Source organism: Ranitomeya variabilis, chromosome 6 (genome assembly GCF_051348905.1).
Source record: "Ranitomeya variabilis isolate aRanVar5 chromosome 6, aRanVar5.hap1, whole genome shotgun sequence".
In the NCBI taxonomy this organism is placed as follows: Eukaryota; Metazoa; Chordata; class Amphibia; order Anura; family Dendrobatidae; genus Ranitomeya; species Ranitomeya variabilis.
Genome location: NC_135237.1, coordinates 133,881,063 through 133,907,173, shown reverse-complemented (window position 1 = coordinate 133,907,173; position 26,111 = coordinate 133,881,063). Strand labels below are relative to the sequence as shown.

The 26,111-nt window shown below is 44.3% G+C and overlaps 1 protein-coding gene across 1 annotated transcript in view; it reads right to left on the bottom strand.

Annotated features, from left to right (window-relative positions):
- Positions 1-26,111, bottom strand: part of NEK11 (NIMA related kinase 11) — a 422,928-nt gene that overhangs the window by 380,991 nt on the left and 15,826 nt on the right. The window contains exon 2 of the mRNA XM_077269028.1: positions 18,630-18,883. Within this exon, the coding sequence (XP_077125143.1) occupies positions 18,630-18,796 (167 nt within the window). The 5' untranslated portion in view covers positions 18,797-18,883. The remainder of the gene's footprint in view (positions 1-18,629; positions 18,884-26,111) is intronic.

The following is a 26,111-nucleotide window of genomic DNA, read 5'->3' as shown; positions in this document are numbered from 1 at the left end:
ATAAACTAAGAATCCCTTATAGTCATATATAATGAACTGTTTCTGCTGTCACTAAGCTACTTAGCTCTCTGGAAATGGGGATAATCAAAATATTAAAAAAATATAATTTTGCTTTGTGTTGTGAGTAGTATCCCTTCCCATTAAAAATGCTGGAAGTGGGCGAGTTTGTCAGTCTCCATAATAGAATAAAAACCCAGACAGTCACTCAGTGGCCGGACATGTACAGTGATGGCCGATAGGGTTGGTATCCATGAAATTGTTCTAGAAAATGAAGTATTTCTCCCAGAAAATTATTGCAATTACGCGTGTTTTGTTATACACATGTTTATTTCCTCTGGGCGTACTGGGACAACTCAAAATAACAGAGAAAAAAGGGCAAACTGGACATCATTTTACACAAAACCCCAAAAATGGGCAGGACAAAATTGTTGGCACCTTTCCAAAATTGTGGGTAAACGCATAAGTACCCCTGGGTTCTCTATGGGAGAGAAGCTTCCAGACTCCTCTAGCAGAGGCTGATCTCCCTGCAGAATAAAAGTTGGAATTTCAATGGCTGAATCATTCTCCTCACCATCATCATCTGTTAGGGGAGTGTCCCACGGCCACATACACAAACACATTGGACTGTTGGTATATCCGGCTGATATCAGAGGGTTCGGATGACTTTAGTCTCATGTGTATGGGAGCTACAACAGACGAGGGTGCGGCACAGGAGACACTCATCAGTCACAAAGGGCTTTCTAAACCAATCACCTAAAGGGCAGGTGCAGACCTGAGCATTTTCGGTCCGAGTACAACAAAACATCGGATCGCACTCAGACCAATGTTAGTCTATGGGGCCATGCACATGGCAGCTGTCTTCCTCGGGCAGAGCCTGTCGGTGGAAAAATATTGCAGTATGCCCGTGTTTTATCTGATTGCACTCGGCCATGCAAGTCAATGAGTCTGTGGAAAACATGGGAGTGAACTCGGGTGACATCCGTTTTCCATGGACTGACGCAACGGAGAAAATAAGGAAACTATTTTCTCCATCTTCTCCTCATCTGACTCGGATCACACTATGCTCACACTCTGTTCAGAGTGTGATTTGTATAATCTACCCTATTCTCTGGGATGAGAGAATCTATGGTCGTCTACATTGGCCCTGAGGGCCAGTAACTAGTGTTGAGCATTCCGATACCGCAAGTATCGGGTATCGGCCGATACTTGCGGTATCGGAATTCCGATACCGAGATCCGATACTTTTGTGGTATCGGTAATCGGAAGTTCCCAGTGTATGGTTCCCAGGGTCTGAAGTAGAGGAAACTCTCCTTCAGGCCCTGGGATCCATATCCATGTAAAAAATAAAGAATTAAAATAAAAAATAGGGATATACTCACCTTCTGACGCGCCCTGGTAGTAACCGGCAGCCTGCTTTGCTTAAAATGAGCGCGTTCAGCACCTTCCATGACGTCACGACTTCTGATTGGTCGCGTGCCGCTCATGTGACCGCCACGCGACCAATCACAAGCTGCGACGTCATCCCTCAGGTCCTAAATTCCCTTCTAGGAATTTAGGACCTGAGGGATGATGTCACGGCTTCTGATTGGTCGCGTGGCGGTCACATGAGCGGCACGCGACCAATCAGAAGCCGTGACGTCATGGAAGGTACTGAACGCGCTCATTTTAAGCAAAGAAGGCTGCCAGTTCACAGCGGTAAGGTCCAGGCTGCGTCGGAGAGGTGAGTATATCAATATTTTTTATTTTAATTCTTTATTTTACACATTCATATGGATCCCAGGGCCGGAAGGAGAGTTTCCTCTCCTTCAGACCCTGGGAACCATCAGGGATACCTTGCAATACTTGAGTCCCATTGACTTGTATTGGTATCGGGTATCGGTATCGGCGAGATCCGATACTTTGCCGGTATCGGCCGATACTTTCCGATACCAATACTTTCAATTATCGGACGGCATCGCTCAACACTACCAGTAACCTAATCACTATGAGATTAGCTATCTTGTGACTGTAAATATAACTGAGATGTTTAGCTTCTGCAGGACTCTACCACAGGTACCTGTCAGCTGAACGCTCATTTGTCAAGTTTCTCTCTCAACTGCCTACACATGAACGCACAGCCATGTAGGGAGAGTAGAGAAAGCTGGTGAAGGATCAGATGTAAAAATTTAAATGATCACATCCTCATCTCCTGAAGTGTCAGGAGGCCTCCAAAGACATTAGTGTGGCGCTCCAGGGTCCTGGTTGTCACAGTAACATTGCTTTCCTCACGGGGAGGGTGATGTTACGCTTGGAGGCAAGGAAGGATAACTTTCACCAGGTAAACACAAGCATGCAACATGTTCACACTCCAGGCCACAAGGGGGAGCTTTCGATCCAATTCCTAGGTCACTCCCTTATATGTTGTGGTTTTGGAGGGAAAGTCAGTTAGTTAGTGCCAGACAGCAGACTGGAGCAGTCTGAGGCAGGAAGAACGTATGAGGAGCCATGCAGCCACAACAAAGTGATGCAGCTCCTGGACAGAGACAAGATCGAAAGCCGAATATATTGCAGTGAGCGTGCAGGAGAAAGGAGCACAGGCGAAGACACCAGGGGGAGGACAGGAGGGAGCAGACTGTCTCTCTGGCCAAGCGCAGATAACCGATAGCCGAGACACCGAGGTTGTAAGGGACTCTAGGACTTACATCAGAGACAGGCAGGACAGCTGAACTGCAAGTTACCTGTCCGCCACACACACCTGAAGACACAGTAACACATAGAGCCCGGGGCGTGCTAGAGTCCCTGTAAAAAGGCTCGAGTTACCTGTCATACAGGTATTGTCCTATCCTATATGGGGTACAGAGATAAGAACTGTGAGGACCTTATCTGAAGCCATAGGCAGTAAGGGACTACAACACCACCGCACTAGAGGGAAGGCTCTTAGGGTACTGTCACACATTGGCACTTTGATCGCTACGACAGTACGATCCGTGACGTTCCAGCGATATCCATACGATATCGCTGTGTCTGACACACAGCAGCGATCAGGGATCCTGCTGAGAATCGTACGTCGTAGCAGATCATTTGGAACTTTCTTTCGTCACTAGATCTCCCGCTGTTATCGCTGGATCGTTGTGTGTGACAGCGATCCAGCGATGCGTTCGCTTGTAACCAGGGTAAACATCGGGTTACTAAGCGCAGGGCCGCGCTTAGTAACCCGATGTTTACCGTGGTTACCAGCGTAAAAGTAAAAAAAAACAAACAGTACATACTCACATTCCGGTGTCTGTCCCCCGGCGTTCTGCTTCTCTGCAGAACTGGCTTCCGGCTGGCAGACACAGTGCAGAGAAGCAGAATGCCAGGGGACAGACACCGGAATGTGAGTATGTACTGTTTGTTTTTTTTTTACTTTTACGCTGGTAACCACGGTAAACATCGGGTTACTAAGCGCGGCCCTGCGCTTAGTAACCCGATGTTTACCGTGGTTACCCGGGGCCTTCGGCATCGTTGGTCGCTGGAGAGCTGACTGTGTGACAGCTCCCCAGCAACCACACAATCACTTACCAACGATCACGGCCAGGTCGTATCGCTGGTCGTGATCGTTGGTAAATCGTTTAGTGTGACAGTACCCTAAATCACCACCTGGAAAAGGGGACTCCCAACTTGCCTTCAAGCCGGGCGAACCCTGCCTGCCCTGTGATCTGGTGCCCTGGACTGTGGCTGCCTGAAGTCTTCAGTAAACAAGGTAAAGAGACTGCAAACCTGTTTCCTCGTTCTTTACTGTACCTTCCACCATCTTCCATCTACTCACTGGGAAGCCCTGGGGATACACTTCACCTGTGAGAAGTTATACCACCTAGCTGCCATAACATTACCCCAGAGGACCCCTTAAAGCAGCGTCAGTCCCCACTGACCGAATACCACAGGTGGAATCACAAACAAACTCTATTCAATTTCCCCTTTTACATGGGCACCCAGGGCCCCGGACCAGGTCGCCACCGTGACATCCCCCAGTGAACACTGGACTCGGTACCGGGTTCCCCATGGCCCTGGTGGGCGACTCTGTAGATGGTCTGCAGATCACTCACTGGGTACTCAGTGTAAAGCACAGAGCTTTACATTTATGGTGACCGAGCGGCAGAATGTCCAGCCATTGACAGAGAGACTTGCTCCAGGAGATCCAGTCGCACACACTCCACTTACAGATGATGAAATATAACAGTGTCCACTCCCAGGTACAGAGATTATTGTGGTAACTTGTCCATCTATTAGTCCATAGTGGCCATAGTAGTGTCTTTCATAATTCCACACACAGGAATCTTGGTGTGATCATCCTATTACAAGTGGCTGTGTTTTATCTTCCAGTTCTTGCATCAATCCTTTACAGTTTGAGAGGAAACCAGCTGACACTGACATGCTGACATAAAATGTAGATGCAATCTGCTGCTACAGAAGAGCAGCCATTAAGAATGTGAATAGCCTTCGAGGCCATCAGCTGAGATTCTCATAAAGCCATCAAGAGGCTGTTCATAACTATAGGGAATTTACGGCAATGTCTTTGCAGCTTTCCCCCGCTACCCTCATATTCTCCTAATTATAGAAGACGAGATATTGTAAATCCCTTATGTATTAGCTCAGGTACCTCCTAACTACAAGCATTAGAGGTGTCATTATTCATTAACTTATTCATCGATCCTGTGATTTCCATACTCCCATTACTTTTCCTTATTGGTGTTACAATTTTCATGTTTCATGTTCAATGTAAAATTCCACAAAAAACAGACACATAAGATGGCCACATCCTGGTATCTTAGGGCAATGAAATTAATTATGGCTTAGTACAACCTGAATATTAAATATTTTTTTTTAATTAACACGTAAATCCCCAATAATTTAAGCAAACATGCGGATTTCTCATTTGGAATCAGTACAGGAGAGAAGACACATTAAAAATTGTTGTTGGTTAAGAGGTCCATGGCCCTGAGAATAAATCAGATAGGTTTAGTAAACTAGATGTGATATTCCAAGATGCAATCACATTTTACTTTCCTGTTGACACATAATAGAGAGGATAGGTTACCTAAGTATGCAAGATAAGGCAGAAGGACAAGAAAACCAAGGACTTGGGTGTTAGAATGCTGGAAGGCATCTGTTGTGAATTAGACTTTTTGGCTCCCTCTTGTGGTTACTAGTGATATGACTCTGGGATTTTCTTCCCTCAGTTTGCACCCAGCTGGGTCGTTAGTTCAGGGGTGTTGCTATATAAACCTCCTGGATCCTTAGTCCAGTGCCTGGCATCGTTGTAATCAGACACATTCTGTTTGCTCCTATCTGCTGGTCCTGGTTCGTGCAAAATTAAGCTAAGTCCTGCTTCTTTGTTTTTTGGGTTATTTGCTTGCTCTCATTTTTGTCCAGCTTGTACTAAATGTGATTCCTGACCTTGCTGGAAGCTCTAGGGGGCTGGTGTTCTCCCCCCGGGCCGTTAGACGGTTCGGGGGTTCTTGAATTTCCAGTGTGGATATTTTTGATAGGGTTTTTGCTGACCATATAAGTTATCTTTCTATATTCTGCTATTAGCTAGTGGGCCTCTCTTTGCTAAATACCTAGCTCATTCTTATGTTTGTCTTTTCCTCTTACCTCACCGTTATTATTTGTTGGGAGCTTGTATCCAACTTTTGGGGTCTATTCTCTGGAGGCAAGAAAGGTCTTTTCTTTTCCCTTCTAGGGTTAGTTAGTTCTCCGGCTGGCGCGAGACGTCTAGAATCAACGTAGGCACGTTCCCCGGCTGCTGGTATTTGTGGTGCTAGGATTAGATATATGGTCAGCCCAGTTACCACTGCCCTATGAGCTGGTTTTCTGTGTTTGCAGACTTAGCACTTATTTCTGAGACCCTCTGCAATTGGGGTCATAACAGACATCCAAGATTGGATAACTATTGTCAACGTGGACACGCCATAAATATGTAAGTTGGGATAAACTTTAATGCACTCATGGTGGCGCTCTACTCCTAACAGTATCAACGGATTTTCTCACGCTGTGACAGAAGTCTATATAGTGGTGTCTTACCATACAATATTACATAGTTGAAAATATTCTATGTTGAAACCATAACTCTATGAAAATTGATAACTGTCTCCAAAGACAATAAAATCTCACCTTCCCCCCGGAGCTCTATGTGAATGACGCCTTGCATATTTAGGTGGCCTGAAGTCTTAACTTGCAGAGAAAACAGGATTGTCAGGATCAGTAGAGGTCCCAAAAGTCAGTACTAGTAATATGCCAAAAGTTAGCGAGGACCTGTCATTTTCAATGAAAAAAAAAATCTCTTTAAAAATGCTGGAAGTGGGTGAGTTTTCCAGCCTGCATAACAGAATAAAAACCAAGACAGTCACTTGGGGCCGGACATGTACAGTGATGGCCGAATGTGTTAGCACCCTTGAAATTGTTCCAGAAATTGAGGTATTTCTCCCAGAAAATGATTGCAATTACATATGTTTTGTTACACACGTTTATTTCTTTTAAATAGGAACAACACAAAAAAAAAAGAAAAAAAGGCAAATTGGACATAATTTCATATAAAACTCAAAAAATGAGCAGGACAAAATTGTTGTCACCTTTCCAAAATTGTGGGTAACCAACTTTGTATCAAGCATTTCATGCTGTGGCAAGTAACAGGTGTGAACAATATGAAAATCACTCCTGACACCAGATAAAAAGGGGAGAAGGTGACTACTAATAAAATGGAATGATGCAAAGCTTTAATCTATTAAAATTAGAAGAAGAAAGTTGGTGAAGAACATTTTAAAAAACTCTTCCGCGTTTCAAGAGGAACAAACGCCCTTAAGTATAGAGGTTTTTTTACCGACTGATGGTTGTGCTGGACTTCCCTTCTTCTTACTTGTTGGTGCTAACTCTGCCAGCTGGATACGACACCCTCTGGTCAATGATACACACAGCAAGCTATATCTTCTTTTTCTATTACAACCTTTACAGTGTGTGTGTGTGTGTGTGTGTGTGTGTGTGTGTGTGTGTGTGTGTGTGTGTGTGTGTGTGTGTGTGTGTACCACTCTAAGCATTGAGAACAGAAAGAGGTGAAGAGAACTGTCTGAGGACTTGAGAACCAAAATTGTTGAACAAAATCAACAATCTCAACCTAACAGGTCCATCTCCAGAGACAGAAAAAGAAGATTTGATGCTCCAGCTCCTTGAAAAAAAAAATTACATTTATCAATTTATAATAAAACATACAAAATACTACTGGGCCGCATTATAGTAAACAAGAGAACAAAGGTCTACCTAGAAGCTCCTCAATCACAATGAAAAAATCCGTAAAAGACATCCGTGTACTATGTTCCATTTAAAATACTGGTTTCATCTGAAGTGCCACAGGAGTTTTGGCCTCCCCACCTCGGTACCATGATGGCACTAAGTTCTCAGGAGGCATTCATGTTCCTGGACCAAGGTCATTCAGATTCTGATGTCCAGAAACCCTCCAACCTAATATGACAAACTGTCTACATGTTCACTGATGGAATACTAAGCTTTTCTAAAGAAGCCAGGATTGTCTGTTCATCTAAGAAACTACCCCATAACAAAACCTGGCAGTTAGCTAGAAAAATCTGAATACACTCCATAAATCATAAGTATGTGATGTATTATGGATCAGTTGGGAAACAAAATAAAAAGCTTTGTAGACTCTAAAGTGCTGTTCCTGCAGTTGGTGCACGCGCTTCCTATTCCTCATTCAGGATTACACTCCTGGGGCAGACAACGCGCTGTTATCACGCAGAGCCGTACACCTCGTTCTCATATTTCATACTGTATTCTTTCCACTTGTCATCATTAATTGTTACTGGGAGTCTCACGTCATCAGACTCAGACAATGTTTTATATAAGCTTCGCTTTCTAATACCTGCCGAATTGTGACTATCCAGCCACTCTGTATTATTGGTGTCTCAAAAGTCCCTGGCTGAACTTGACAATGTAGAAGCATGGTATGATGAAACATGCATGTTTTTGATTGAAAGCTACTATAGTGTCTACTGGTAGAAAATCAGAAATCCTCTGTGCCCTCCAGAATGACAACCTAATACCAATAATTGACTAACACTTTCAGAGGCGGGACAAGGTACGATGGTGCCTTAAGCAGATGAAGCTGATGACACTCCTCTCCTCCCCTCCCCCAACATAAGCTCTGATCCCCCAGGTAAAGGAATAGGTCAAACACTAAGGTAACAGGACCCCTAAGGCACCATTCCTCCCCCTCCAATAGGTCATGTAACAAGCTCTGGCGACAACTAGACAACTACCACTAGAATTGTTACCTGTTTCACCAAAAAATACCAGAAAAAGTAAAAAATGTGGTTTACTTTAGAGGTGAGGCTCAACAGTAATTGTGTTTTCATAGTTAGATATGGAATCATTGATTGCTTGCAGACCATTTCCATGAAACTAGGGAAAAATAGCGATATTCATCCCTGACAAGCCCGAGGAAAGTCATCAAAATGAATATTACTTAACTATAATGCAGGCTGTTTGGTTTCAATTAAGGTATGCAGCATTTAGCGGACACCCCAATAAAAGCTAAATAGACCCCATTATAAAGGGATAAGTATGATGGTTTTTATATCTATAATGTAACAAATATAGTTTGCAACAAAACTGATTGTGGTTTGGTGCCATATTCCTGTATGCATAGTGGTTCTGGTGACATATTCATGTACTGATGGTGGTTCTGGTGTCATATGTTTACACTGATGGTGGTTGTGGTGACATCCTCATGTAGTGATGATGGTTCTGGTGCTGTATTTATTACCAGAACCATAATCAATCAGTACATGAATACAAAACCAAAATCATCATTCATCAGTACATGAATGCATCACCAGAAATATCAACAGTACTTAAAAAGCACCAGAACCATCACCAGTAAATTAATAGGTCACTAGAACCATCATCAGTACATAAATACATCAACAGAACCACCATCAGTAGATAAATGCATCACCAGAACCATCATCAGTAAACAAATGCATCACCAGAACCACCATCAGTACATTAATGCATCACCAAAATCTTAATCAGTACATGAATATATCAAAGAACCATTGTCAGTAAATGAATATATCAAAGAACCATTGTCAGTAAATAAATACAACACCAGTACCATCATAAGTACATGAACACGTCAGCAGAACCACCACTAGTACATGAATACATCACTAGAATCACCATCAGTACAATACATCACAAAGCTTATTATTGCAATCAATGGTAATGTCAAGTCAGGCCAATATACATTTGTGTTTTCATGAAGTTGTTGTTATCAGTTATTATCAGGCTGATGGGGTGTAGTCAGCATCAACAAGTAAATACACTGCTCAAAAAAATAAAGGGAACACTTAAACAACAGAATATAACTCCAAGTAAATCAAACTTCTGTGAAATCAGGCTGTCCACTTAGGAAGCAACACTGTTTAACAATCAATTTCACATGCTGTTGTGCAAATGAAATAGACAACAGATGCAAATTATTGGCAATTATTAAGACACACTCAATAAAGGAGTGCTTCTGCAGGTGGGGACTGCAGACCACATCTCAGTACCAATGCTTTCTGGCTGATGTTTTGGTTACTTTTGAATGTTGGTTGTGCTTTCACACTCGTGGTAGCATGAGACAGACTCTACAACCCACACAAGTGGCTCAGGTAGTGCAGCTCATCCAGGATGGCACATCAATGCGAGCTGTGGCAAGAAGGTTTGCTGTGTCTGTCAGCGTAGTGTCCAGAGGCTGGAGGCACTACCAGGAGACAGGCCAGTACACCAGGAGACGTGGAGGGGGCCGTAGGAGAGCAACAACCCAGCAGCAGGACTGCTACCTCAGCCTTTGTGCAAGAAGGAACAGGAGCAGCACTGTCATGGTTCTCAATGGCAAGAGACCGTAGTAAAGCATACAAAAGGACTAGCTCTTGGAAGATGGGAACTCGAGCTGACTGTGAGCTAAACCTACCGCACAACTAACAGTGGCCGGGTAGCGTGCCTACGTTTTATCCCTAGACGCCCAGCGCCAGCCGGAGGACTGACTGACCCTAGCAGAGGAAAATACAGACCTGGCTTACCTCTAGAGAAATTTTCCCCAAAAGGCAGACAGTAGCCCCCACATATATTGTCGGTGATTTTAGAGGAAATTGACATACGAAGTATGAAGATAGGTTTAGCAAATTGAGGTCCGCTTACTAGACAGTAGGAAGACAGAAAAGGGAACTTCACAGTCAGCTGAAAACCCTTTCAAAACACCATCCTGAAATTACTTTAAGACTCTAATATCAACTCATGACACCAGAGTGGCAATTTCAGCTCACAAGAGCTTCCAGCCTCAGAAATATTCAAACACAGAGAACTGGAACAAAATGCAAAAACAATCTTAGGACTACAAGTCCAACTTAGCTGATAGTAGTCTAGGAGCAGGAACATGCAACAGAAAGGCTTCTGGTAACATTGTTGGCCGGCATAGAAATGACTGAGGAGCAAGGCTAAATAGAAACTCCCACATCCTGATGAAAACAGGTGAACAGAGGAGATGAAGCACACAAGTTCAGTACCACCAGTAACCACCGGGGGAGCCCAGAAACCAAATTCACAACAGTACCCCCCCCTCAAGGAGGGGGCACCGAACCCTCACCAGAACCACCAGGGCGATCAGGATGAGCCCTATGAAAGGCACGGACCAAATCGGAGGCATGAACATCAGAGGCTGTCACCCAAGAATTATCCTCCTGACCGTAGCCCTTCCACTTGACCAAATACTGAAGTCTCCGTCTGGAAACACGGGAGTCCAAGATCTTCTCGACAACGTACTCCAACTCACCCTCAACCAACACCGGAGCAGGAGGCTCAACGGAAGGCACAACCGGTACCTCATACCTGCGCAACAATGACCGATGGAAGACATTATGAATAGAAAAAGATGCAGGGAGGTCCAAACGAAAGGACACAGGGTTAAGAATCTCCAATATCTTGTACGGGCCGATGAACCGAGGCTTAAACTTAGGAGAAGAAACCTTCATAGGGACAAAACGAGAAGACAACCACACCAAGTCCCCAACACAAAGACGAGGACCAGCACGATGACGGCGGTTGGCAAACTGCTGAGTCTTCTCCTGGGACAACTTCAAATTGTCCACCACATGCCCCCAAATCTGATGCAACCTCTCCACCACAGCATCCACTCCAGGACAATCCGAAGACTCCACCTGACCGGAAGAGAAACGAGGATGAAACCCTGAATTACAGAAGAAAGGAGAAACCAAGGTGGCAGAACTAGCCCGGTTATTGAGGGCAAACTCCGCCAAGGGCAAAAAGGCAACCCAATCATCCTGATCCGCAGACACAAAACACCTCAAATAAGTCTCCAAGGTCTGATTAGTTCGCTCGGTCTGGCCATTAGTCTGAGGATGGAAAGCAGACGAAAAAGACAAATCAATGCCCATCCTAGCACAGAACGCTCGCCAAAATCTAGACACGAATTGGGTTCCCCTGTCAGAAACGATATTCTCCGGAATACCATGCAAGCGAACCACATTTTGAAAAAACAGAGGAACCAGCTCGGATGAGGAAGGCAATTTAGGCAAGGGGACCAAATGGACCATCTTAGAGAAACGGTCACACACCACCCAGATGACAGACATCTTCTGAGAAACAGGGAGATCAGAAATAAAATCCATGGAGATGTGAGTCCAAGGCCTCTTCGGAATAGGCAAAGATAACAACAATCCACTAGCCCGAGAACAACAAGGCTTGGCCCGAGCACAATCATCACAAGACTGCACAAAACCTCGCACATCTCGCGACAGGGAAGGCCACCAGAAGGACCTAGCCACCAAATCCCTGGTACCAAAGATTCCAGGATGACCAGCTAACGCAGAAGAATGGACCTCCGAGATGACTCTACTGGTCCAATCATCCGGAACAAACAGTCTACCAGGCGGGCAACGATCAGGTCTATCCGCCTGAAACTCCTGCAAGACCCGTCGCAAGTCTGGGGAAACAGCAGATAATATCACTCCATCCTTAAGGATACCTGTAGGTTCAGAATTACCAGGGGAATCAGGCTCAAAATTCCTAGAAAGGGCATCCGCCTTCACAATTTTAGAACCCGGTAGGTAAGAAACCACAAAATTAAACCGAGAGAAAAATAACGACCAGCGCGCCTGTCTAGGATTCAGGCGCCTGGCAGACTCAAGATAAATCAAATTCTTGTGGTCGGTCAATACCACCACCTGATGTCTAGCCCCCTCAAGCCAATGACGCCACTCCTCAAAAGCCCACTTCATAGCCAAGAGCTCCCGATTACCAATATCATAATTTCGCTCAGCGGGCGAAAATTTACGAGAAAAGAATGCGCAAGGTCTCATCACGGAGCAGTCGGAACTTTTCTGTGACAAAACCGCCCCAGCTCCGATTTCTGAAGCGTCGACCTCAACCTGAAAAGGAAGAGTAACATCAGGCTGACGCAATACAGGGGCGGAAGAAAAGCGGCGCTTAAGCTCCCGAAAGGCCTCCACAGCAGCAGGGGACCAATCAGCAACATCAGCACCCTTCTTAGTCAAATCAGTCAACGGCTTAGCAACATCAGAAAAACCAGTTATAAATCGACGATAAAAATTAGCAAAGCCCAAAAACTTCTGAAGGCTCTTAAGAGAAGAGGGTTGCGTCCAATCACAAATAGCCTGAACCTTGACAGGGTCCATCTCAATGGAAGAGGGGGAAAAAATGTACCCCAAAAACGAAATCTTTTGAACCCCAAAAACACACTTAGAACCCTTTACACACAAGGAATTAGAGCGCAAAACCTGAAAAACCCTCCTGACCTGTTGGACATGAGAGTCCCAGTCATCCGAAAAAATCAAAATATCATCCAGATACACAATCATAAATTTATCCAAATATTCACGGAAAATGTCATGCATAAAAGACTGAAAGACTGAAGGGGCATTTGAAAGACCAAAAGGCATTACTAAATACTCAAAATGGCCCTCAGGCGTATTAAATGCGGTTTTCCACTCATCCCCCTGCTTAATTTGCACTAAATTATACGCCCCACGAAGATCAATCTTAGAGAACCACTTGGCCCCCTTTATTCGAGCAAACAAATCAGTAAGCAGTGGCAAAGGATACTGATATTTAACCGTGATTTTATTCAAAAGCCGATAATCAATACACGGCCTCAAAGAGCCATCTTTTTTAGACACAAAGAAAAAACCGGCTCCTAAGGGAGATGACGAAGGACGAATATGTCCCTTTTCCAAGGACTCCTTAATATATTCCCGCATAGCAGCATGTTCAGGTACAGATAGATTAAATAAACGACCCTTTGGAAACTTACTGCCCGGAATCAGATCTATAGTACAATCGCAATCTCTGTGCGGAGGTAGTGAACCAAGTTTAGGCTCCTCAAAAACATCACGATAATCAGATAAAAATTCCGGAATCTCAGAGGGAATAGATGACGAAATGGAAACCAAAGGTACGTCCCCATGAGTCCCCTGACATCCCCAGCTTAACACAGACATTGCTTTCCAGTCGAGGACTGGGTTATGAGATTGCAGCCATGGCAATCCAAGCACCAACACATCATGTAGATTATACAACACAAGGAAGCGAATAATCTCCTGGTGATCCGGATTAATACGCATAGTTACTTGTGTCCAGTATTGTGGTTTATTACTAGCCAATGGCGTGGAGTCAATACCCTTCAGAGGTATAGGAACTTCCAGAGGCTCTAAATTAAACCCACAGCGTTTGGCAAAGGACCAATCCATAAGACTCAAAGCGGCGCCAGAGTCGACATAGGCGTCCGCGGTAATAGACGATAAAGAGCAAATCAGGGTCACAGATAGAATAAACTTAGACTGTAAAGTGCCAATTGAAACAGACTTATCAATCTTCTTAGTACGTTTAGAGCATGCTGATATAACATGAGTTGAATCACCACAATAGAAGCATAACCCATTTTTTCGCCTAAAATTCTGTCGTTCGCTTCTGGACAGAATTCTATCACATTGCATAATCTCTGGCGCCTTCTCAGTAGACACCGCCAAATGGTGCACAGGTTTGCGCTCCCGCAAACGCCGATCAATCTGAATAGCCATTGTCATGGACTCATTCAGACCTGTAGGCACAGAGAACCCCACCATAACATCTTTAATGGCATCAGAGAGACCCTCTCTGAAATTCGCCGCCAGGGCGCACTCATTCCACTGAGTAAGCACAGACCACTTACGAAATTTTTGGCAGTATATTTCAGCCTCATCTTGCCCTTGAGACAGGGCCATCAAGGCTTTTTCAGCCTGAATCTCTAAATGAGGTTCCTCATAAAGCAACCCCAAAGCCAGGAAAAACGCATCCACATTGAGCAACGCAGGATCCCCTGGTGCCAAAGCAAATGCCCAATCCTGAGGGTCGCCCCGGAGCAAGGAAATTACAATCTTGACCTGCTGTGCAGGATCTTCAGCGGAGCGAGATCTCAGAGACAAAAATAATTTACAATTATGTTTGAAATTCTGGAAGCGAGATCTATCCCCGGAGAAAAATTCAGGTAAAGGAATTCTAGGTTCAGATATAGGAGCATGAATTACAAAATCCTGTAAACTTTGAACCTTCATAGCGAGATTATTCAAACCTGTAGCTAAACTCTGAGAATCCATTTTAATCAGGTGAAATCAGAACCATTCAAGGATTAGAAGGAGAGAGAGACGAAGGCTGCAGTAAGCAGAGATGCAAGTGAATCAACTAATGAGCAAACTCAGAAAAAAAAAAAAAAATTCTCTGCAGACTTCTTTTCTCTCCTTTCTTCTGCCAATTATTTTAACCCTTGGCCGGCCAAACTGTCATGGTTCTCAATGGCAAGAGACCGTAGTAAAGCATACAAAAGGACTAGCTCTTGGAAGATGGGAACTCGAGCTGACTGAGCTAAACCTACCGCACAACTAACAGTGGCCGGGTAGCGTGCCTACGTTTTATCCCTAGACGCCCAGCGCCAGCCGGAGGACTGACTGACCCTAGCAGAGGAAAATACAGACCTGGCTTACCTCTAGAGAAATTTTCCCCAAAAGGCAGACAGTAGCCCCCACATATATTGTCGGTGATTTTAGAGGAAATTGACATACGAAGTATGAAGATAGGTTTAGCAAATTGAGGTCCGCTTACTAGATAGTAGGAAGACAGAAAAGGGAACTTCACAGTCAGCTGAAAACCCTTTCAAAACACCATCCTGAAATTACTTTAAGACTCTAATATCAACTCATGACACCAGAGTGGCAATTTCAGCTCACAAGAGCTTCCAGCCTCAGAAATATTCAAACACAGAGAACTGGAACAAAATGCAAAAACAATCTTAGGACTACAAGTCCAACTTAGCTGATAGTAGTCTAGGAGCAGGAACATGCAACAGAAAGGCTTCTGGTAACATTGTTGGCCGGCATAGAAATGACTGAGGAGCAAGGCTAAATAGAAACTCCCACATCCTGATGAAAACAGGTGAACAGAGGAGATGAAGCACACAAGTTCAGTACCACCAGTAACCACCGGGGGAGCCCAGAAACCAAATTCACAACACAGCACTGTCAGAGCCCTGCAAAATGACCTCCAGCAGGCCACAAATTTGCATGTGTCTGCACAAACGGTTAGAAACCGACTCCATGAGGATGGTCTGAGTGCTCAACATCCACAGATGGGGGTTGTGCTCACAGCCCAACACCATGCAGGACGATTGGCATTTGCCACAGAACACCAGGATTGGCAAATTCGCCACTCTGCTCTTCACAGATAAAAGCAGGTTCACACTGAGCACATGTGACAGACATTACAGAGTCTGGAGACGCCATGGAGAGCGATCTGCTGCCTGCCACATCCTTCAGCATAACCAGTTTGGAAGTGGGTCAGTAATGGTGTGGGGAGGCATTTCTTTGGAGGGCCGCACAGCCCTCCATGTGCTCGCCAGAGGTAGCCTGACTGCCATTAGGTACCGAGATGAGATCCTCAGACCCCTTGTGAGACCATATGCTGGTGCGGTTGGCCCTTGGTTCTTCCTAATGCAGGACAATGCCAGACCTCATGTGGCTGGAGTGTGTCAGCAGTTCCTGCAACATGAAGGCATTGAAGCTATGGACTGGCCCGCCTGTTCCCCAGACATGAATCCGATTGAACACACCTGGAACATCATGTCTCGCACCATGCACCACAGACTGTCCAGGAGTTGGAGGATGCTTTAGTCCAGGTCTGGGAGGAGATCCCTCAGGAGACCATCCACCGTCTCATCAGGAGCATGCCCAGGCGTTGTAGGGAGGTCATACAGGCACATGGAGGTAACACACACAACTGAACATCATTTCCTTGTCTTGAGGCATTTCTACTGAAGCTGGATCAGCCTGTAATTTGATTTTCCACTTTGATTTTGAGTATCATTCCAAATCCAGACCTCCATGGGATATTCATTTTGATTTACATTGATCATTTTTATGTTTTATTGTTCTCAACACATTCCACCATGTAATGAATAAAGATTTGAAACTGAAATATTTCATTCAGTGATATCAAGGATGTGGGATTTTAGTGTTCCCTTTATTTTTTTGAGCAGTGTATTTACATCCAGGTACACTGACGAGCAAAAGTAGCAATGGTTTGAACTTTTGACTTTCAGGCTCCATATCTCATCATCCACTACTGCTTTGAATGTGAGACTGACATCATCTTGGCTATCTCATACATCAATTTGACTTACAACTATATAGCACGATTATTTTTGCAGATTCTTGTCATGTCACTGCATTGTTACTGTTTTGATCCTAAAAATCTAAATTTACATTTTTATTATTTTGTTACTATTTTGTAAATCCCCTTTTGGATTTGAACACTGCCTAAATCCTTCTGGGCATGCTCTCAATCGGATTCAAGCATATCTCGACCGAAATCTGATCCCAGGTCTCTTCTACACTTTCCCAAAGTTGGTTCGTACTTGTCGATTCACTTGGGTATGTATACAGTTTTCTCTTCAACTCTACCCACACGTGTTCAATTGGGTTGAGGTCAGGGGACTGTGATGGCCAATCCGACACCTCTACTTTATTGTCATTGAACCATTTCTTTGCCAATCTTGACATATGCTTCAGGTCGTTGTCCTGCTGGAACACTATGCCATCCGTTTCATGACCATAGTATGCAAGTGTACTAAGTAAATCATCTTGTAGAATACTCACATATAGCTCAGCATTGAGACAACCATCAATACTGGTCAAGTATCCAATGCCTTTGGCTGCGAAACAACCCCTTATCATCAAGCTTCCTCCACAGAACTTGACAGTTCCTTCAATTTATCGATCTCTTAGCCCCTTTTTACCTTGTTTCTTCCAGACCCGTTTGCACCCATCAGAGCCTAGCCTATTGACTTTTGTCTCATCACTCCAAATCACCCGGGCATTGGCTTCTTGTTTCAAACATAAAGCCAATGCCCATAGAAGGGCGGAAAGGTAATGTGGAATATCGCAATTACAGGGCATAGGTGAAGGACAACCACTAGACATCACAGGGCACTGTGATACTAATGGGGGGCGACAGCTGTGATAATGAAGACCGAAGGCAGAGTTTTGCTCCTGACATTGCACGACCCAGAGCCTGGAAGAACACATTAACATATAGAATTAAAAGATGATTTCTGCACAACGAGACTGCAGATATGAGGTATAACGGTAGGACTATTTCAAGCATTCTAGATCCTGTTTGCCCATAGTAATAGGTTAGGCATGTCCAAGGGGTTGACAGATTCCCTTTTAAGCAATGTGGTGCTGGCAGCATCACAGCTTGCTTGCACGCAGTGTTCACCTGACTTGCATAAATGGGTAGACCTACTCCTTAGATGTCAATCAAGTGCACACGCGGAGTACCAATGCTGTGCGCTTCTGTATGCATCCTGTCAGGCTATGTGCTCATTGCTCCCCGCCAGAATGAAGCTTGTCGCTGCTTAATGCTAAATCCTGATTGGTGCTTGTAAACTGCCAGGAGGACCCTGGTGCGTGAATATAATCCGAGGGCCGGAAGAGTGGGGTTGATGGGGAGGGGGGATGGCATATGATAGATGATTACTGATGCAAATTATGATTACTGTGATAATAACCCACCGGACAGTAGGAGATGCGATAGGAGGGGTACTCTGCAAATTATCTAACCTTCACAAGTAAAAAATACAAAAACAAAATGTATGTATGCAAGTAAAAGTATGCTGATTAGCTACTACTGCTAATGCATGTGACAATAAGGCTTCTCCTATCATGTATTCTTACCAGCAGCAGCTAATCAAAACCATATCATTTACTGCTTTTTATAAACTTTATGATTAGCTGCTACCGGTGAAAAGAAGGTAATGACAAGGATAGTAGCTAATCAACAAACTTAATTCTGCTCAATTTGTAGCAATACAATTGATATTGAGCGGAATTAAGTTCAGACTATTGGTTCGGCCCTCCACGATAGACCCAACTTCTTAGGTGGCGCCTTGGCAAAATTAATTGGCCATCCCTACCCTATATGTTAAAACATTCCGGTTGTATATATAGTGGATTAGTGTATTGAAACACTCAGTGTATCTCCAAATTACTTACAGTTTTTCTTCCTCTTTTGCTTTCTTGTCTAACACAAGATAAACTGTTCCAAAACTTCCTCTGCCGAGCCGTTGCTGTATCAAATATCTCTTTGCAATTAAGGTATCTGTACAGGCTGAGAGGGGTCGGGCATCCGTTCTCCCCTGAGATTCCTGGTAGTTTGGCATCACAGCAAATGTAATAAACTGATCTTTTCAGAAATTTCTAAGACAGAGCGCAGTCCATATTTTTCAATGTGTGAAAAGCACTGTACCCTAGGAGAGGCACAAAGAAAATATATTACAAAATGTTACAGAATGGCACGACGGCATGTTACGCTACGTTCACATTTGCGTTGTGCGCCGCAGCGTCGGCGCCGCAGCGCACAACGCAAACAAAAACGCGGCAAAACGCACGCTAAAACGCTGCGTTTTGCGCCGCATGCGTCGTTTTTGCCCGCAAGTTGGACGCAAAAAAAATGCAACTTGAAGCGTTTCTTGCGTCCAACGCTTGCGGCCATGCGGCGCAAAACGCAGCACAACGCATGTCCATGCGCCCCCATGTTAAGTATAGGGGCGCATGACGCATGCGGCGCCGCTGCGGCGCTGACAGCAAATGTGAACGTAGCCTTAGAGGACGGCCCCACAGAGATATTCCACAAACTATTGGATAGGTAAATATATTTGTATGGTTTTTTTTATTTAGACCAATGAACGAAAGAGCTGAATTTTTTTCTAATCTTTGTATATTTACTGGTCCTTATCCGCACAAGAGGGTTTTCTCTACCCCTTCGTTAGTACAAAATATAGTACAAATAGTTAAGCAGACAATTACAACTAATTAAAGAGGAACCAATGAAGACAACTTGATATTGTTCTTCTTGTAAAAGGGTCAACGTCAGACTGAGTGTACCCGCCCCTGAACAGTAACGCCCAGTTGTCAATTTATGTGTAAATTAATGGGTGGAATAATAGAGGAAAAGTGCAATGAGGGGTACAATAATTTACTAAACGAGACATGCTAAGAATGGTGAGAGATCCGATTTAAATATCTGGTTCCAAAGAATGAACCTATAGCAAACAAAGCACTGAGCCTCCAATCACGTAATACCCTATGGAGGCGATTCCCTAAATTATTAAAATAGAATTCCAGAAAACAGTTTCCACTATTGAGGAATCACTAATGACGTTCCTGCATCAAAGAGGCTTACTGTAAAGCCTGGTAATGTGTCCTATAGTTCTTGTGCAGTGCTATGTTTATGCTCGGATATCTTTCATGCTTCGTAAAGCATCTTTCTAATGGAAGTAGTTTAGTGATACGTCTTGATGCTATTGTTTTGTGGAACCTCTCTGATCAAGGCTCATAGAACCCCAGGGTTACTGGGAACCTTGATGGGGGAATAATGGCAATGGGAATGAGGCAGAAAAGTCCTCAGTTTGGCCTAAACAATAGAGTAAAAAAGATTTAAAGTATATAATTTCTACAATGGCTTTTCATTTATTTGCAGTAAACAATTACCGTACTCCTTTTTTCTTTACTGTTAAAAAGGGGAGCAAAGGAATCTCTTTTCTTACAGTGCTGGAAGTTCCAAATATGGAACCCCAACTTAAAAGATTATGACACATTCAGTAGAGTACTGTCGTTATATACCTCATACCAGAATACCCCTTTAAATTTTATGTGACCCTTACAAGTGGTAAAATCACAAAATTTGGCACTCAGACTTTAAAAAGATGTGCACCTCTGCTTTAAAGAATTAAGCCTGCTCGGTAAACATCTGCACCAAAAGGTGAGAGGGGAAGGTGACGTCATTTCTACGGAAACTTGACAGGACATGTGAGAGATTGAAAGGTATCTGTCACTATATAGCAGTTGGACTTCGAAGGACACTGGGCACCTACCCTGTCCCTCAAGCTAGGGGACCCCTTGACTAACACTGCTCCTCAGATTACCCCTGAAGGTGGGGATTCCGCGGTCTCGTACCTCATTATGTTCCTATATGAACGCTAATCTATTTCCTCCCCCACCATGGAGGTACTGGACAGAAGCAAATGGAATAACACAAACCAGACAGACAGGGGAAAACAGACAGGGATAAAAGAAAACTACTGTCATACAAATGCACTCACAAACGACCAAGTGGGGAACAAGGGAGGAGTAGGTGGAAAAAAGCCAATAGGAAGAGGATAAGGAGGAAACATACACAATCCAAATCCAAGCAGATATCTCCTGAGAACAACTCTTAACCACCTGCTCCAAACGCTGTACTCTCCTTCATCTCCAAACCAGGAAGAAGAAGCTATCACTGGCAAAGGAAGAAGCAAGAAAGAGGGTTCTGCGGGAACTTAACAAACTCACAACAGCTGATACAATAAAGACAGAGCACTCCAGGAGTCCAACTAAGCAGTTTAACTCTTGCAGCAACAGAGCAAAGAAAGCCAGAACTGCTAATAGGACGGTGAAGCAGTTCTAACTACCGCAGGTGTACGTGTCACACCGTCTGACCCCACTCTGTCATGGTATCCCGGTGACAGCATCGTCCATTTGTCCATAGATGTGACTTCACTCGCTGCGCTCACCTCTTGAGCAGAGCAGGACTGACCCTTTAAGTGATAGCAGCAGATTTGGTTGTGATGAAGTTAAATGAAGGGAATTTACTGGTAAAATATGTTTCATCTTACTGCAGCTGATCACTAATATATGCTTAGATTATCCAGATAATAAGCACCTCTCATTGTGTTTAGATTTATTCAGTCCCCGACTAATAGCATGCTATTACAAAGTCATTAACAGGAACTTGCTTGCGGAGAGACTGAATGCAGGAGAGAAACCAGTGATTACTAACTCACAAAGGAACTTAATGTTTCAGCAGAGTTTTCTAAACTAATTTCACTTTTTTTATATTGTTAATAGCTGCCATAACGCATTGGAATTTACACAGATAAGTCATTGCAATGTGTAACGGAACAGAAATTGGCTAAACTAACATTACGGGGGGTCGGATTTGTAAATTATAGATGCAATGAAGTGACATTAATTGCACTGTACAGTATAAGTTCTCAAGCAGAGACACAGTGTTACATTGGTAAATGCAGAAATCATTTTACAAGGAGTGAAGGAAAGGCGCGAGCTCTGTAATTACATCCTGTGGTTACAACGGTTGTTGTAAAATGAGTAATCAATGGATATGAGCACAATGGGCTATCTAATCATACAGTAGAAACAAAGGGACAGATTCTTCCTAGGTTAGCAGGTTACAGCTGGCGGGATCAGCCATAATGTGCACTTTTAGGAGATGTGACAAAATGCCGCCATGATGTCCGGTGGGTGTAAGATTACTGTTACCTCTCCAGAGGTCAAAGATCTCCTGGATAGAAGCATTACCAGGCCCATAGCTGGCATCCCTCCCATGTCTGGGGTTATAAACGCCAATTAGAGGTCATCAAGCGAGAGAAAAAAGTCTTTACTGTATTTAAAATGAAATACAAATTGAATAGAGTAAAACTAGACTGCGCAATTGCAGGAGACAATGTAAGGTTATTTTACTTATCGATTTGACCCCCAAAGTCTATTGTGTGTAAGCCTCCCCCTCAGACCTTCCCTTTCCTAATACAATTAAAGGGAACCTGTCACCTGAATTTGGCGGGACCAGTTTTGGGTCATATGGGCAGAGTTTTCAGGTGTTTGATTCACCCTTTCCTTACCCGCTGGCTGCATGCTGGCCGCAATATTGGATTGAAGTTCATTCTCTGTCCTCCGGAGTACACGCCAGCGCAAGGCAATATTGCCTAACGGGTAGGGGATTACTCACTTGGCACGGGATTCAAGCACAAGGGCACGAATTTTCAACACAAATCCATCCATACGGTTTATTTTCAAGTCATAAACCGTGCCGTAAGCCAGGTTACAAATCACCGGCTTACATATAGTCCTTTACACACTGTATCATTGGCTTGCATTATCCCTTTGCAGCAACTAAACACGCTGGTCCTCTTCTGACCAGTTGCCGTGGGTTACCACACAGTTCATAGAAACAATTAGCACCAACAGACTATGGTACCTTATGGGAGCCCCTGCCCCACCTGCTGACTCCTTGTCAGTCCTCTCTCTTGGGAAAGCTGCCTCAGCTGGGATCACCAACTTGCCTGGGCGGCACACATTAGTCAGTCCAGACCCACCGAAGGACTGTAGCTTCCCCACACAGTAGCTATCACTAGCTTTGCAGATCCCTGTCCTCACCTCGTGCTGTTCAGGGATCCGGTCCTACTCCCAGGACCTCCCAACACCCAGGATCACACAGGTGGCCAGTCCGGGTACTATTCAGGACGTCCATCCCCGGCTGGGACTGTTCAATACCCAGGCCACCAGTAGCAAAGTCCCACCATGTGCTCTTCAGGGCTAGCACGCCCAACACAGAGGTTTCTATCAGGACCTTGCACCTGTACCATACAGGTCTACACACTCAGACCACACAGGACCATGTGACCCACACCCTGGTCACATTATATACCTTAACCAACCACTCCCTTAATTGGGAGTGTGGGTGTGTGGCTAGTTTGTCCCGCCCATCTCACATAACTAGCCCTGCCAGCATCCCATGACTATTATACAACACACCAAATACTTGTGGGACTATAGGTCCCAGAACACCACATCGCTTCAGGCTGGCAGCGCAGAGTCTCCTCCTCTGCGACACACATATCGGCCATTCACCACAATGCTGGACTTTGTCACATCATCACATCCATGCATGCAACTGCCATGCACTCTCACAGCTTCAATACGCCTCCGTGCGTATACTGGGGAGACCATGCAGCGCCCCGTACTTGCTACAGGGGTCACTGCATCACAATGTACAGTAAGCTACATGCATGCAAGGCACAAATTATTTATCTCCCACATATCTATCTATCTATCTATCCATCTTAAGCTTAAGGCTGCATTCACATGTCCATGTTTCACAGTCTGTAAATATACCATGATTCCAGACACCCGCAGGTCTCCTGACCTGAACTCAACACCCTCATAGTCCGCACACAGTCCATGACACAAGGTCATATGAATGAAACATGAGAGCTTTTTCACACGCTGCATTTTTTTCAATATTTATTTTTCAGATTTTCATTTGGGTCCCATCATACTGTATGGAGCATTATATGGGGCTATTATACTATATGAAGAATTATATGGAGACCATTATTTTATAAGAAGCATGACATGGGGCCCATAATACTGTATGGAACAATATATAGGGCCCTTAATACTGTATGAAGGACTATGTGGTGCCCATAATACTGTATGGAGGAATATGTGGTGCCCATAATACTGTATGGAGACCTAGGTGGTGCCCTATACTGTCCGGTCTAAAAAGATAAGTGTGTAGTCACTCAACGTGCTAACCTAACACACATTTCATTGCAGCTGTGGTCTCCTGTAAAAAAATAAATAAATAAAAACAACCATATACCTCATCTGCCCGACATACTGTCCCACACCACAATCCATGTATGCAATAAGTGGTTTTCAACCTGGACTGTTGTGAAATTGGATTCTGGGCTCCCCCGGTGGCCACTTGTGGAATTTAACTTGTGTGCATCATCCCCTCTGTTCACCTGCTCCTATCAGGATGTGGGAGTCGCTATATAACCTTGCTCCTCTGTCAGTTTCATGCCGGTCAACAATGTAATCAGTAGCCTTTCTGTGCATGTTCCTGCTACTAGACAACTCCCAGCTAAGTTGGACTTTTGTCCTTGTGTGTTTTTGCATTTTGTTCCTGTTCACAGCTGCTGTTTCGTTACTGTGTCTGGAAAGCTCTTGTGAGCGGAAATTGCCACTCTGGTGTTATGAGTTAATGCTAGAGTCTTAAAGTAATTTCTGGATGGTGTTTTGATAGGGTTTTCTGCTGACCATGAAAGTGCCCTTTCTGTCTTCATGCTATCTAGTAAGCGGACCTCGATTTTGCTAAACCTATTTTCATACTACGTTTGTCATTTCATCTAAAATCACCGCCAATATATGTGGGGGCCTCTGTCTGCCTTTTGGGAAAATTTCTCTAGAGGTGAGCCAGGACTGTCTTTTCCTCTGCTAGGATTAGGTAGTTCTCCGGCTGGCGCTGGGCATCTAGGGATAAAAAAAACGTAGGCATGCTACCCGGCCACTTCTAGTTGTGCGGCAGGTTTAGTTCATGGTCAGTATAGTTTCCATCTTCCAAGAGCTAGTTCTCATGTATGCTGGGCTATGTTCTCTCGCCATTGAGAATCATGACAGTTTGACCGGCCCAAAAAAGGGTTAAATTACTGGCTGAGAAAGGAGAGAAAAAAGAAGTCTGCTACAATTTTTTTTTTTTTTTTTTTTTTCCCTCTAGTTTTGGAGTGTGCTCTTAATTGAATCACTTGCTAGTCTGCCTATGCTGCAGCCTTCCTCTCTTCCTCTCCTTCTAATCCTTGAATGGCTCTGTGTTCACCTGTTTCAAATGGATCTTCAGAGTGTAGCTACAGGTTTGAATAATCTCGCCACAAAGGTACAAAATTTGCAAGATTTTGTTGTTCATGCACCTATGTCTGAGCCTAGAATTCCTTTGCCTGAATTCTTCTCGGGGAATAGATCTCACTTTCAAAATTTTAAAAATAATTGCAAATTGTTTTTGTCCCTGAAGTCTCGCTCTGCCGGAGACCCTGCACAGCAGGTCAGGATTGTAATTTCCTTGCTCCGGGGCGACCCTCAAGACTGGGCTTTTGCATTGGCACCAGGGGATCCTGCGTTGCTCAATGTGGATGCGTTTTTTCTGGCCTTGGGGTTGCTTTATGAGGAACCTCATTTAGAGCTTCAGGCGGAAAAGGCCTTGATGTCCTTGTCTCAGGGGCAAGATGAAGCTGAAATATACTGCCAAAAATTCCGCAAATGGTCTGTGCTTACTCAGTGGAATGAGTGCGCCCTGGCGGCGATTTTCAGAGAAGGTCTCTCTGATGCCATTAAGGATGTTATGGTGGGGTTCCCTGTGCCTGCGAGTCTGAATGAGTCCATGACGATGGCTATTCAGATCGATAGGCGTCTGCGGGAGCGCAAACCTGTGCACCATTTGGCGGTGTCTACTGAGAAAACGCCAGAAAATATGCAATGTGATAGAATTCTGTCCAGAAGCGAGCGGCAGAATTTTAGACGAAAAAATGGGTTGTGCTTCTATTGTGGTGATTCAACTCATGTTATATCAGCATGCTTTAAGCGTACTAAGAAGCTTGACAAGTCTGTTTCAATTAGCACTTTACAGTCTAAGTTTATTCTATCTGTGACCCTGATTTGTTCTTTGTCATCTATTAGCGCGGACGCCTATGTCGACTCTGGCGCTGCTTTGAGTCTTATGGATTGGTCCTTTGCCAAACGCTGTGGGTATGATTTGGAGCCATTGGAGGCTCCGATACCTCTGAAAGGGATTGACTCCACCCCATTGGCTAGTAATAAACCACAATACTGGACACAAGTGACTATGCGTGTTAATCCGGATCA